Source organism: Chenopodium album, chromosome 26 (assembly GCF_948465745.1).
Source record: "Chenopodium album chromosome 26, dcCheAlbu1.1, whole genome shotgun sequence".
Taxonomy (NCBI): Eukaryota; Viridiplantae; Streptophyta; class Magnoliopsida; order Caryophyllales; family Amaranthaceae; genus Chenopodium; species Chenopodium album.
In genome coordinates, this window is record NC_137859.1 from 9991231 (window position 1) to 10005934 (window position 14704).

The following is a 14704-nucleotide window of genomic DNA, read 5'->3' on the forward strand; positions in this document are numbered from 1 at the left end:
TATAATTACATTGAAGAAAATTACGACAAACTTCCAACGTTTGAAAACATGGTGATGTAAGTTCATGTTAATGATACAAGAGTGAATACATAATCAAATTTTACATGTTCTATCATTTGGACATTTAATGAAGAAGGTGATGTTTGTTGGGGGTTTGAGTTAATAAATTTTGGATGCATATTCTCAAACTCCTGAATTTAGGGCATTACATGTGACATAATGACATCATAACAAATCAAATAAACAAAAAATATGAGGTTGGAGCCTAAAATAAGTCAAGTATGCATATGTCATAATTAATTTGCATCTCAAAAATTAAGGTTGGCTTCACAAACACTACTCAATGAGTTAGTTTTAGGGGACAAACAAATGAGTGAGTAGTGGGGATGACAATGAGTGTAATTAAACACTAAAGGTAGGTATTAGTACGAGTGTACGACTTAGCAGTTTTCTTATGGTATAAATATAGCCCAAAAATCAAGGTCATAACCTCGGGAATTTCTATGTTAAGGGAATCTCACCACGTTTGTTTCTCAAAGTTGTACTACTTGTTGCATTTTTTCCTCTTCAACCTTGTTAAAATTGTGGAAAGTGGTCCAAGTTAAAATGGGCCAAAATCTAATTCTCAAGTCATCATGGTTTCTTTGGGTAGAGATTTGGGCCTAATCTGGTCCAAGTATTAAAAGAAAAAAGTTGCAATAAAAAAAAGCCACCATGTAAAAAATGCTACTACCTCTAGTTCGCATACTCGAAACAAAGGAGTATTATTTGTAAGACATAAAATATTCCTTTATTGCGAGTAATGCGAAGCAGAGGTAGTATATGAGATTTAAAAAACTGCAGTATGGTCTGTTTATGCAATCAAGTTAAGACCATCGAAGTTAAATCATTAAAATGAAATGGAGATTAGAACTAAACAAAAAATGAATCATGTTGTAGAACTTTTGCTCAAATCATTGTATTTGGTAGTGCAGGAAAAACCGCCATAAACAATTACCAAAGGAGCAAGGGAATATCATAGGCAAGCATGTCCTCAACTGTTTTAACCAGCTCCAGTTTGGGCCTCATTCTCTTCAATTTGTTAAAATCATAGTTGTGATTGAGGACTTCTTTATACTTATCCACACGAGGAAAATCTTCCAATGGTATTCCAAACTTCTTTGAGACCTGTTTCGCAAAGTTGATGATATGTGAGGAGATAGAATTGTAGAGAAAACAAAACCAAAAACCAAAAGAACAAAATTAGGATTTTGACTTGGAAATTAAAAGCATTAACCTTCTCAAAGTCATCTTCAAGATTATCACAAATTTGAAACTGATCTGTAATCCTCCAGCTGAAAGGCATCTTTTTCTTCAGGTGACTCATAATACAAGCATGAATCTTCGCATCTTTGGCACGTTTTGCAAAGTCCATGATCTGTATAATTTGATAGGATAATTACAACCGTACAAATAGTCTCAAGATGAAAAAAGAAATTGCAACAAAAGAGGGAACAAGCAAGATTTTACAAAATTAAACTTACTATTCTTTCACGAATATCAGGTTTTCTGTAATTCTTCAGTTCATTCAGAAAGTCATTCTTTACTTTCTCCGAGAAGCTGCAGAAAACAGAATTGTATAATGACGTTGATTAAATGATTAGTAACAACAAATTCACCAATACTATGTAAATATTAAGCAGATTATATCCAAGCCAAAAAGAATGTAAATTAACCGAAATCAGCCTGATGATAGACGTACAATATAGAGACATACAGACTATGAAGTAGATTACTCTAGACAGTTGAGACCAATCATAAAACAAGACCTACCCAATATAAGCAGGGCAAGCATCAGGTCTATTTATAACCTTCCCAAGTGACCACATCAGTGAACCATATGCTTTGGTCATCTGCAATTTGTACATTGCTCGATTAGTTACACTCCCTCCGCAAGTGTAATGTTGGCTTTTTCTTTTCTAAAAGCTCCATAATAAGTCCAGTTCACTGGCAACTTTATTGTATTCTTTTTATCGCTCTCCTTATCACATGACCTACATTTTATATACAAGCAACTCTCTTTGTACAACCCTATAATTTCAAATCAAGATCTTACCATCTCAGCATTCATGCAATCATGCCATCAACCCTATATATAACAATACGGAACTTGTGCTCATGACCACGTAGTGATGAAAGTAACCACTTGAATTCAGCACAAATCTCAGGGTTGTGAAGATTGAAAAAGAGAAGAATCATGTCACACTTTTGCGCACACCATAATATAATCTTTCTATATTGAGTGGTTATCACATGTCCACGACGACGAATCGCAGGTGTGTCCACAAAAGAAGCATACTCCAGCACCTGATGTCAACCAATGCAAACTCTAAAATTAGCAAGATGAAAATTCACAGTGAATAAATATTTAATGGCACCGTATTATATATATAGTTACCTTGTTTTTCAGCATTGCACCCTCCATACATGATAAGACATCCGACCCACACATTTGAAGGGAATCCAATGTATCTGAATTTCTAGCCAACACAGACCCCGGCACGTTCTTATTAAAAAGTCCATGCTGTGAAATGAAATGACCCAAGTTACTAACAACCAAAAAGTAACAAGAAAAAACACATTGTTTATTTGTTTCACAGATTTTCACACAAGTAAAAACCAATTGTGACACAACTATTCATTACACAACCGAAAATTCCAAGTAAATTAGCAGAAGAGAAAGGGCCAAACAATGATAGCATCTAGATCCTGGACTCAACTAAAAAAAATGCTAGTGACAATAATACCTTGATAAAATAAAACTTGTCTGTATGGCCATATTCGGAACCTGTTGGATGTATAGCAGAAAAATAACATTTAGTGAAGTCAGAATCGAAGTATTTCAATGCACATACATGAAAGCAAATACTTTGTAGAAGACCTGGATAATCACAGTCGAACAGTTGTTTCATTAATGAAGTTTTCCCGATTGAAGATTCTCCCAACACCATAACAAGCGGGTCAAAGGCAAATGCAAGTCTATCCTAGCAAAAGAAAATAAATCAAATAAATTATGATGATAACATCTACTAAACAAAGCATACGTGCTTAGAATTGACTACAAGGTATTAGAGTTTACCAACATAGGAGGTAGCGCAAAGTCACAAAAGTGATACTCAGTCTCCAATGGCTTCAGCTTTTCCTTGTATAGTCTCTCCATAACTTCTGCAAAGGACATTTCTGAAAAGTAAGGTTCCTGCCCACAAACACATCAAGAAAACAATCAACATACATACTTTTCCATTGGACCATTATGCAGAATCGCATCTAATCAAACATCAGTAAACAAGCAAAGTCCGTATAACAATTGTGCTAGAAAGGGAAGAAACAAAGAACTGTGAAATATTTTTTACGGGGTTACCATGTTGAGGAGGACTTTGAAACAGACTGCTTCAATAGGTGATTGTGCAGCATTAACAAAATGGATTTATTTGTTGTAATGGCAAATATGACCAGAGATTTTATAAAAGGCATTTGAAAAGAGAATAATTCTGCAATCTTAAACATGGCAACAATCTTTGTAATTCCCATAATCATGCAATCCCATGATCTTCTCCTAGAACTACGTTGTGTAATTAGTTAGCATGATTTTAGCTGTATTTATAGAGTACTCAAACTAAACCAACTCACAAAATGTTCATATTCATACTCAGTTTGACTTTCGAGCACATTTAATATAATTTCTTTTTTTTAAATTTATTATGCACACTAAGTTATTATGTTGAGTTAATAAAAATTGATTGCAAAAATTTCGCCAATAAAGAAGCAATATTCCCTATAAGTCATTAGCATATCATACTAATTTTCTATTGTAAATATAATCACATAGGTTATCAATCCGAATTACATTCCAACCAAAATTCAGATTAAAACTACTATTATTATGGAATTTAAACTAGGCCAAACCACATAATTAGCATTCAATTATACTCCAAACATAATAAGATAACAAATTAAGCTTGAAATATAATCATAAAATTGATTAAACAATGTAATTTTTAGAACATAAGCTTACCTTTGCAGAAGGTTTTTTTTTTGCTTTTCCAGACATGCTTGTCCACTCTTCACCATTGATCTTTGATGCCTATCAATCACATACTATGCCACATTAAACTCGGCATTGGCATATAAACACTACTACTACACTATTAAATTATTATCTCCTTCCGACTTTAGTTGTTACATTACAAGTTCAAATGACATTAACATATTAACCTCCAGATGAAGGGAGAATATCGAATAGATCTTGAGCCATAATTCAATTACCTCAAGCAAAGTATGGCCCTTTCAATAGGCTCGCCTCTTGATCAGGTACAGGAAGAATACAGTCATTGATTGTTTTGGCTTTAAAGGAGCCGTCTCCTTCATGAGAAATCCAAGGGGAAAAAAAATAAATAAAAGCAAGTTAAGAAACTAATCCAAGTCCAAGCAAACATTATTACAAGCAACAAATTATTAGAAATCAGTGCTTAGGTTTTTTGTATCTCTGTTTGCTTCTTGTTTGAATTCAAGGCACTGACATTGAGTAGGATACACAACTTTTATAAAAAATATTTTCAAACTTGTCATTTTTTCTGGGTCCATATCAATATACACATAAATCCAGAATACTTACATTTTTTATTTACAGAAAAATGAAAGGCTATCAGATAGAAGATTGAAAAAGTGAAGAGACCTCACCTGCTTTTTTGCCATTATGGCAACAAATCATCAATCAGCACTACATTTGAACCCAAAAGCCTCCTTTAATTGGACCTCCAATTCACACTATCATAAGAAACAAACAAGTAAAATTTAGAATATATTATAAAATGATTGGAAGCTAAACTGATCTGTAAATAAATCTCAATTCGAAGATATCTAATAACAGGATCCTAAGTCACTCATACCTTAATTATTAAGCAAACCACTAAATCTAAGATACATAATGGATGTATGTTACCTAATTCACTGTGTAAATAAATTAGACTTCTATTGATTTGATTATCACTCCGTATGATTTAACTTACTTCGTAATATTTCAATTTTTAATACTTGTCATTTATAATCATCAAATTAGACTGTCCATTCTAGGAAGTTCTGCAACAATACCCCTGAAGCTTGCACACAATATAAATATATTGACATCAATCTTATTTTCAATTCTCATTTTTCTAATTCTGCACCTAAAACCACTTTCACTTTGTTTCATTATCCCTCCCTTTCAACACTATTTCATTAATATCATCAAGCAATGTGATAAAATTTCAATTAAGTTTGGTGTAATGCCATATATGTGACAAGCACTGCTACTCCCAAAGTCATCCACACAAAAAACTATCATCACCCTTCTTTAACTCCAAGCACCAGAAATTATATAACTCACAGCTATTCAAACCAATCAGAGCATGCTATCATGGTAGCAAAAAAATTCTAATACGAATTAATCTATAATTCACTTCTTATACAGTAACCATGAAATTCATATAAGCCTATACCTTATAGCACCAGGACATGTGACATTGCCAAATCATAATGATAGCATAACAAAATTCTAACGTCGAAGCTTATATTTACATTAACAAAACTTACATTATTCTTGCTGCTGGTGTTTTTAGTAGCCGTGAGTTGGACTGGGTCACTGGGAACAGCTTTTTCCACCATTAAAGTCATTTGCAACTGAAAAATAGTAAAATTGGTGTTAGGATTCTTTGAGAAATTTGGGGAGAAATTTATTAAGATTATAGACGAAACTCAAAAAAAAAAAAGTTTACTCCATACTCCGCGGTGAAAATTATTTGTAGAAATTTAAAATTCAGTGATCAACAACATAGATAATTTTCTCCTAATGCCTACATTAGTACATTGGTACACAAAAATCAATTGCCGGGAAAAATTCCAAAATTAAAAAAATCTAAATGAAGCCAATTCATCCTAATAAAGTCACTGAAATAATTTTAAAACCCAATTAAACATCAAATCCTAGGAATGCAATCAAAGCCAAAATAGCAATATTCACAACAGATCATGAAATGACCTCATGATAAATGGTGTTAATGATTTAACTAATAAAAAGTATTTTGCTAATTATTCTAAAATCAAAAGAAATTACGTGATTGAAAATTGAAAATTGAAGGCATTATTAATTACTAAAATGATGAAATTGCAGACTAACGCAATGATAATAGCAGATGATGCTTAAAAATTGAACAAAGTTTAGAGAGTTGGAATAAGTGATGAAATTGGACTCTGAAATCTCCATCTCAATTGCTGATAATTATAATCCAGAACCCTAAATTAACTAAACAAATTCGAAGTATAAACAAACGATAAACCCCCTAGATTGTGGAAGTGATATTCGATGGTTACAAAATAACAGCATACCTTAGAAGCTGCTTCAATGGAGGTTTCAGAGTGCGCAGTTCAATTGAGAGAATCAGAGAAGAGATGGAGTGTAAAATTGAGAGAGGAAATTTACGGTAAATAAGCAACAGTAAACGACTTACCCTCACTACTCATTTTTAAGGTGGTGTTATTATTTTATACGTTAGTATTGGATAACTATATTAATATTTTACAAATTTTTATATGGGGCAGGCCACACCATGTGGCCAGCCACAATTTATTTATTTATTTTTTTTTAAAAAAAAATAAATACTCCCTCCGTTTCTTATATCTTGCAACATTTATCATATTTGGGTGGTTCACATTTCTTGCAACAAGTTTTTTTTTTCCTCTTTTAGTAAATTTTTAAAGGTAAATTTACATATGTGCCCTTATTATAACATGATTACTAAGCTGATTTCTACTAATCTAAATACAATTACCCTAGTTAAATCTAATCAGGAATTAATGATTCCCACCAAAAAAATCAACCCCCCCTAAATCTCCCCTCTTTATATTCATCAGATTAATGAACACATCTGTTCATCTTCCCAACTACTCCATTGAATGCGTTCTTCACCTACATGCATTAACTCCATGGCTATTTGCTCTCCCCCCTCTCTCTCTCCTCTCTCTCCTCTCTATTTAACAATCTTTCTTTCTCTCTCCTGTTCCTTCGGAACCCTAACTCATCTTCTCTCATTAGTCGTTTCCTTCCTCTTCCATTGATTTCCCCCTTCAGCGATTTCAGATCTGTGAAAAAACCAAAAAAAAAAAAAATGAGTTCCTCTTCTACCACCGACGCTTCACTGTTTTGCTACGAAAATCTCCCACCAGAAAAACTGATAAGTGTTTTATTTGTCCACTTATCATGGCATTTTAAACACGATTTTGTACTCTTTCCCCACTTCAATCCCTTTGTGCTAATTTGCATCTTTTGGCTTCCCCGTTCCTTTTTATGTGTGTGCTCATGTTTGTAGGTGCAATGAAAAATGGGTTAAATAGCATAAGCATGAAGAAATGCCTTTTGGAAGCAAAGGAAAGCAGGAGCGGGCGTGCAGCCTATAAGGAGCGGGCGCTCCTACCTGAACTGCCACAATATGCCTCCCCCTGCACTTAGAGGAGCGGGCGTGCACCTAAATAGGAGCGAGCGCTCCTCCCTGATCCTCTATATTCTGCCCCAATCGACTGCAAGAGGAGAGGGCATGTAGAGAGCCCGGGAGCGGGCGCTCCTACTTACTGGAGCGGGCGCTCCTCCTGTTCTGAAGCTCGATTTTGACGGATTTTACGATGTAACTTTTGGGCATATAAATAGGACGCTTGACTTCAGATTTTTGGATCATCTTTCCCTTTAGTTTTCTTAGGCCCTTAGTTTTTCTCAACCCTCATTAATTAGCTTAGATCTTCTCAAACTCAATCATTGTAGTAGATTAATTGAAGATTGTTCTCTTGAATTCAACAATTTCTCAACTTTGAAGCATTTTAAGTAATCTTTTTCCTCCATCTCTTACTCTTTAATTTCAGTTTTTATTTACTTTGAATTGTTAAATTCCTCTCTTGATCTTGCTTAATTGTTGTTGCATGTCCAATCTACATTATTCCTACTACTCCTCTCAACTTGTTAATTTAATGTTTGAATTAGAACTTGTTGTTTTGATGTCCCTCACCATATTTAGTGAGTAGTTAATTAGCTAGGGGTTGGGTGAAGACCCAACCAAGCCATGGGTTGATTGATGTTTGTGCTTGCATGTTCATTTTGGGTTGATGATTGATTGTTAAAGAATTGGTTAATTGCATGTGTAATTGGATGGCCGCTTATTGCTCATGTATTCACTTCTATGCTTGCATTGAGAGATGGAGTCTAATTGTGAGCCTTTTCTTATATGATTATGCTAAATTCCTCTTGATTATGGTTCCTTATTTGAATGATGTGGTAGTATTAGTTGCAACAATTAGGTGAGAAATCCCAATTGCTTGTGCCTTAATGCTTTCTTGGTCCGATCGAAAGACAAACCCGAGTTAGTAGTCTACTTCTCATCGTTAAGACTTGGTTGGCCTATCTTGTTAGTTGAGTTTGGCTTAGGAATGCTTAGTGTTGTGGCTTCGAAAGAAGGCAACATTGAGTGCTCTCTCTATCACCCAATTTGTGTTCATGCTTGCCTATTGTTTTGATCCATTGGTTTGGTTGGGGTCAATTCCCATTTCCCCCTAGTGTTTGTCTCCATAGTAGTTACCTAATCAAAACCCCCAATTTGTGACCGAACTAGATTGCAACCGTTTCATACTCTCGGTGTACTTACCCATTCCCTGTGGATACGATCCTCTACTTACCCTAGACTTGTCTTAGGTTAGTTTAGGTAGAATTATTGTTTGGTTTTAGGGTAATTGTCCAACGACCGATATTTCCCTCTACCAAAAACCCATTGATGATATTCCTCCAGGCACCACTAGATACATCTGTGAGAGGGGATCTAGGAAGATCAAACCTCTGCGCCGCGCTAGGTTGAGGCCATTGTACTTTCACTGCCGCCGAGGTGCTAAGCTTACTGAGTACATATCCTCAGACGATGAAAGTGAGGTTAACACAGATCTTGTTTCAAAAAACCCTAAAAATGATGTTGAGGTGATAATTCTGGAAGGGGAGAGTGAAGGTGAAGGATCTGGAAAGGGGAAAGGTGCTGGGTCTTCCAAAAGGGCTGTGACTGAGTCCCGTAACAAAGGGAAGGGAGGTGCTTCTGGATCTGGTGGTTCTGCTTCCCGATCTAAGGCTGTGGTTGATGGAGCTCAGTCTGTTTCTGAGAAGCAGCAGAAGAAGGGGTCCCTCTCAGGGATGAAAAGGGTCAGATCTGGTTTGCCTGTTGATCCGGAGCAGCTTGCTGATGAGGACTACATGGATTTTCTGAGGGATGTCCACCCTGAGTGGTTCGCTGGCAACTAATTCGCAGCGTATAACCTTTCTTCTCCCTTTATTTACTTTTATTGGGTTTTTTTATTTTAATAAAAATGCCTGTGTTGTGTGGTTTGAGTCCCTCTATCATTGTTATGGTTTGAGTCCCTGTCACAGTGATGCTATGGTTGATATTTTGTATGCTATATTCTTGATTTCATGATATCTTGCTGCTGTTGATGATGTATGCTATGTTGTTGATATTGACGATGTATGCTAGGTTGATGATGTTGCTGATAGTATGCTTTGTATGCTATCTTGATGATGTTTATGATAGAATGCCCTAAGGCTGTGCTTCATTTACTTGATGTTGTTGGATCTTAGTTGCTGTTGGAGTATGTAAGGTTGACATGGTCAGGGGAATGTGTAGTTGATGAATGATGATCATTTTGCATTTAGTTTGTTGTGGAATATGTTGCCTTATGGTGTTATGAGTCCCTACTTTGTTCTCAATGACATTGTAATGAGAGAACACTATGTTTATATGTTGGGTATGCCATGTATTCTGAGGGATAATAAGTTGCCTTAGGTTTGGTGTGTGAGTTAGTCCCCCCTTCTTCATGTCCCCATCTGCCTTTTTGTGCAAACCAAATGATGAAGGGACTCATTTGAATCGTTGTTGCCTGTGATAGAGTTGCTCCATCAATGGTCTTATGGCCTTGGTGTTGAAGTAACAACATTGAGCAGCTTTTTGATATATGCATACCCTTACTGATGGTAATAAGTGCTATGTGTATAATACACCAACATTCATAATGCAATAGAGTAATCTTAGATAGCAAAGTTCACACTACATTTCAAAATACTGAGGCCCTATATTACATGACTGCCTTACATGTCTTCAATGTTATTCATCAAAATACGCATAACCTAAGCATTAAACATTTAACTTGAACAAAAGGTGGTGAAAGGGTAACTATAACATGAAGTTTCTTACCAGAATTTTCAAAATACTATGAAGGTTATGTGTGGCAGTCATTGTGCATTGTTTGGGTCCCTTTTTTTGATGTCTTCACTTCAGTCAGCATCAACTTCCATGTATGCTTCTTCCTCTGTTGCATGTGGTGTTGGGATGAACATTGTGTCTAGAAATGTCAAAGCTTGTTGAATGAGTGACAGGCTAAAGTCGTATCACCTAATCAAAAATAACTACCTAAGTCCACTAGCTTATGCAGATAGGGAAGTAGGGTCGAATCCACAGGGAAACTAGTCTTTCTACTCCTAATTAATTAATATAGTCTAAATTATTAAAGTAACCAATATTTGTTGTGATTATAAATTATACTACGAAGATTATGAGTAAAGAGAATAATTAAGGAAGAAATCAATAATAATAAAGCCTAGGGCATAGGTTCACTAATAAACAATATTCCAGGGTAAAACACAATAATCAATCATCAATGCATTAATTAATCAGATCATAAAGGGCTTTCGCTACGTATTACAATCACAGAATTAATTTACCGGTATTAAATCTCATCTCTCGAATCTCGACCTAACCATTTATAAATTAATCTGCCTATTGAAACTAAGCCTAAACATCAATTCTCATCTCTCGAATCTCGAATCAATATTGCTAAACTCATACAATTAAACCTGGCCAAATCTAATTGCATAGCATTAAAACAATCAATAGGAAATCAATTAAGCATTAATAATCAACAATCATAAAATTACCCTCTTCATATTATTTATTAGATCCCCATAAACCCTAGAAGGAAGACTACTCAGACATAATTAAAACTAAGCAAAACATAATAATTAAACAAGACATGAAAGAAAAAATAGGATGAATAAAATACTGAGATTAATTAAGAGAGAAATCGTACCAAGACGGCGAAATTACAATAGAGTGAGGAACAAGAAAGAAAATAAAAGTCTAGAGAGAGAAAGTTGAGTAGAGAGAAGGAAGAGAATAAAAACTAGAGTAATCATAATGAAGAAGAAGAAGTCCTAATCTTGCCTAATAATAACACAGTAATACTAAGCAAGACAATCTCCGCTAAACAAAACAAATCGGAAATCAAAGCTCCCTAATTCTACACGCGCCCGGTCGGGCAAGGGGCCGCCCGACCGGGCCCGCCTTTTTCTCTTCAAATGCTTTCTCGCGCCCGGCCGGGCAGTGGCTCGCCCGACCGGGCCCGCCTCCTTTGCCTCAGATGTCTTCTCGCGCCCGGTCGGGCGCGTGCTCCGGGCGCGGGACCCTTCAAGGTGTTGCTCCGCCCCGCCCGGCCGGGCGCGCCTTCGGGCGGTGCTCTGGTGGTCCGGGCGAGGCTTCTTGGGCCTCGAGGCTCTTCCTTGGGCTCTCCAACTTGGCCCAAACGCCTCATATCTCCAAAACTGAGCCCTTAGTCACCGATTTGCTACCTCCAATCGGTCTTGGGCTATCGAACGTGGTCGCGGTCTTTCAATACTTGTAGATGCTCCTCGAAAAACCCGGGAAAATGCTCCAAGTACGCAAATTCCTACAAGACTCAAGCAAAACTACCAAAGCACTGGAAAACACAAATTAGTAATAAAAGTGGCTCGTAGGAGCCAAAAACACTACTAATTACGACCAAGGGACGGGGATAAATATATATATAAAATGAACACATCAATTGTAACACCCCAATAATTCTCTCTTAAAAACCTGTGAGAAACCTGTAAATAACCTGAACAAACCCAAGAGAATTACTGGTGTGCTACCGCCACGTGTTCAAACGTTAAGGCTATCTCAGAAGTTAGCAGCGGAAAACCAAAACAGTTTTAAATAAACCTCAAAGCAAAGTATTTAAACCAAAATAAGTATTACAAGTTGGAACCTTTAAGGCCCTTGTTCAAAACCCAAAAGTAAAAGTAAGTAATTAAAATTCAGTGTTTAAACAAACTTAAACCAAGAGAAATGGTGTCAAATGAAATCGAGTTAAATAAAATCAAACTTGCAAGAAAAGCGAAAACAAGCAACCAACTCTCTACTCAAGATCCCACAACCCTGATGAATGCTGCATGTGAGAGAACCTGTGGTTATTCTGCTCCCCAATATTACAAGTGTAAAAATTGGATCGTCACAGGGTCATTTGAAGGCGAAGGCCATGACCAAAGAAGGACACACACAAAAGCACGCAATCAGCAAAGCTGAGTACATACAAGCTGCAAAGTAAAATAAGGAAGTACTTAACATGCTACTAATAATCAATCATACGCATAATTAGATCACAAACTCAACACACGACTCGATTATTTAATTTATTAAGACTCCACTAGCTAATAGTAGCTAACTCATTTCAATTTATTCTTTGGATTTAGCAATAGACAAGGTTGTCCAACCCTTGTCCCATTTGGAACATCAATAAAGAAAAACCCCATGCCTCCTTTCGGAAACATCAATAAACATCCAACGACCACGGGCGGATGCCGAAGGCGTCCTTGGGGTGATCTCGTAGTTCCTACGGGGTGGAGACGATGGGGTCGGTCCATGGATTTTCCTTCCTTTTGCCGCATTTCGCTCAAAGGGTTGAAGGGAGATAGTGCATCAAGTTGTTCGCAAGGGCCAACTTGATCCTCTTCCCCAGGATCCAAGATTAGGGAACCCTAGGAGAGCCGCCGACTCCAACTACTGTCCATGTACGATCCATACTAGATCTGACCAACTGCCCATCCTACCTCCTCTACGTTCTTGACAGCCCATCTTTGTCCGTGACCGTAGTTAGTATGAGATCTCACCTAACTCCTAGTTTTATAAAAAAAAGTATTTGAAATAAGAGACTCGTAGATCAGACGGCCTCGAGAAAAGTACACGGCTAATACCCCATGTACCCCAACCCCTGATTGTCATTACTCCAGAAGTGCACCAATCCAGAGTTTTATTGCTCATCCATCTTGCACTTTACGTGATTTACAGGTTTAGACTTGGTGATGACTCATATGCATAACAATACAATCAATCCAATATTAATTCAATCAAGTAAAGCAACTTTTCAATTTCAATTCTTGATTTATTAGTGGCAAGCAACATTTATTATTTATTCCTTTACTACCTCGGTGTATAAACACCTTGAGTGCATAAGACACCCCAAACTCTTAACCTTGTCTTATAAGACATGAACCATTCCTTTACTCATCCTATTTCATTAAATCATGAATGAGTAATAATTAAGTCATTTCACCAATCACATACCTTTGCCTCTAAGCGCACCTTGCATAATTAGAACATAACCAATAATTACAATAAGGAATAGTGCACGTGAAAGGAAATTCACAATGTATAACCAAACAATTTAACCCAGTCATCCCTAGACATGATACTAAGTTCTCGATCCGTCCTTAAACATGCACCTAAAAGCAAGGTTTTGTAACTTGTACGTACCTTGAGCAAACGAATTGGTATGCCACTTTACTAACTAGAAATCACCTTCAATAAACTCCTCTCCTAAGCCAAATAATAACATCTCAATCAATACCCAATCAATCAAATTTACAGCAATACTAACTTACTTTAAAACCTTCAAAATCCAAATCAAACAACACTTTAAAACCTTCCCTTTAGTTAAAATTAAAGGCTTATATATAGTTCTTTAAATTTTTCTTCATAAAAACCTTAAAATACACTCTTATACATGAAATTACAGCAAGTTCAAAGTCTAATAAAAATCTGAAAATTATATAAAAACCCCTAAAAATCTCCCTTTTTAATGGGTGATTAAACCCTCTTTATAAAACATCAAAAGTAGTACTTAGAAACTATTTTCAACACTTAAAACTTCAGTAAAAACATATATTTATGCTTAATTAACTTTAAACATAATTAATTTTATTAATCAAACTCAAGGATAATATTTTAAGTATAAAAAAACTTCGTTAAAATCAAAAACTGCCCGAAAATCATATTTAGAGGCTGAATTTGGCCACGAGAGGGTGGTGCTCACTACCAAAGGTAGTGAGTCTTTCTTAAAACGTTGTTTCCACATGAAAAACACTACTTTTACATCAAAATCGGATGAGTTCAGAATCTGATCGGGATTAAAACGGGATTAATATTAACGAACGAAAATCTAAAAATTAAAACACGAATCTATGTGTTCAAAATAATCTGGAATTAAGTTAAACTAATCAGTAATTATAATCACCAAAATTTCAAAACATCATTACTATAAAAGCCCTAAATCAATTGTTCATAAAAACCCTAAAATCATGATTTTCAATAAATTAAAACCCTAGGTTTATAATTCATAAAATATGAAATTTATAACATAAATATAATCTGAAATTTATAATCTTTATACCATTAAAATATAATTTGATACTAAAAATATAATCTTTATACTAAAATCAAAACCCAAAACAATTAAATTAACATTAAGCAAAATAATGAAA

General features: G+C 35.6%; 1 protein-coding gene across 2 annotated transcripts; it reads right to left on the reverse strand.

Moving 5' to 3' along the window:
• Positions 1-809: 809 nt before the first annotated feature.
• Positions 810-6520, reverse strand: LOC145618391 (EH domain-containing protein 1-like). Of its 2 annotated transcripts, XM_081673163.1 has the most exons (11): positions 6403-6520; positions 5611-5697; positions 4720-4806; positions 4306-4401; positions 4055-4123; positions 3119-3235; positions 2921-3023; positions 2787-2827; positions 2438-2563; positions 2096-2346; positions 1844-1892 (listed from the first exon to the last, which is right to left on the reverse strand). In XM_081673163.1, the coding sequence occupies exons 5-10, from the start codon at positions 4088-4090 to the stop codon at positions 2107-2109; spliced, it is 663 nt and encodes a 220-aa protein (XP_081529289.1). In that variant the 5' UTR covers positions 4091-4123; positions 4306-4401; positions 4720-4806; positions 5611-5697; positions 6403-6520; the 3' UTR covers positions 1844-1892; positions 2096-2106. The 2 variants fall into 2 exon arrangements, with proteins under 2 accessions (XP_081529290.1, XP_081529289.1); XM_081673164.1 differs by lacking the exons at positions 2438-2563; positions 2787-2827; positions 2921-3023; ... (4 more) ...; positions 5611-5697; positions 6403-6520 and adding exons at positions 810-1167; positions 1277-1417; positions 1524-1599 and having other exon boundaries at positions 1813-1892; positions 2096-2169.
• Positions 6521-14704: the final 8184 nt, after the last annotated feature.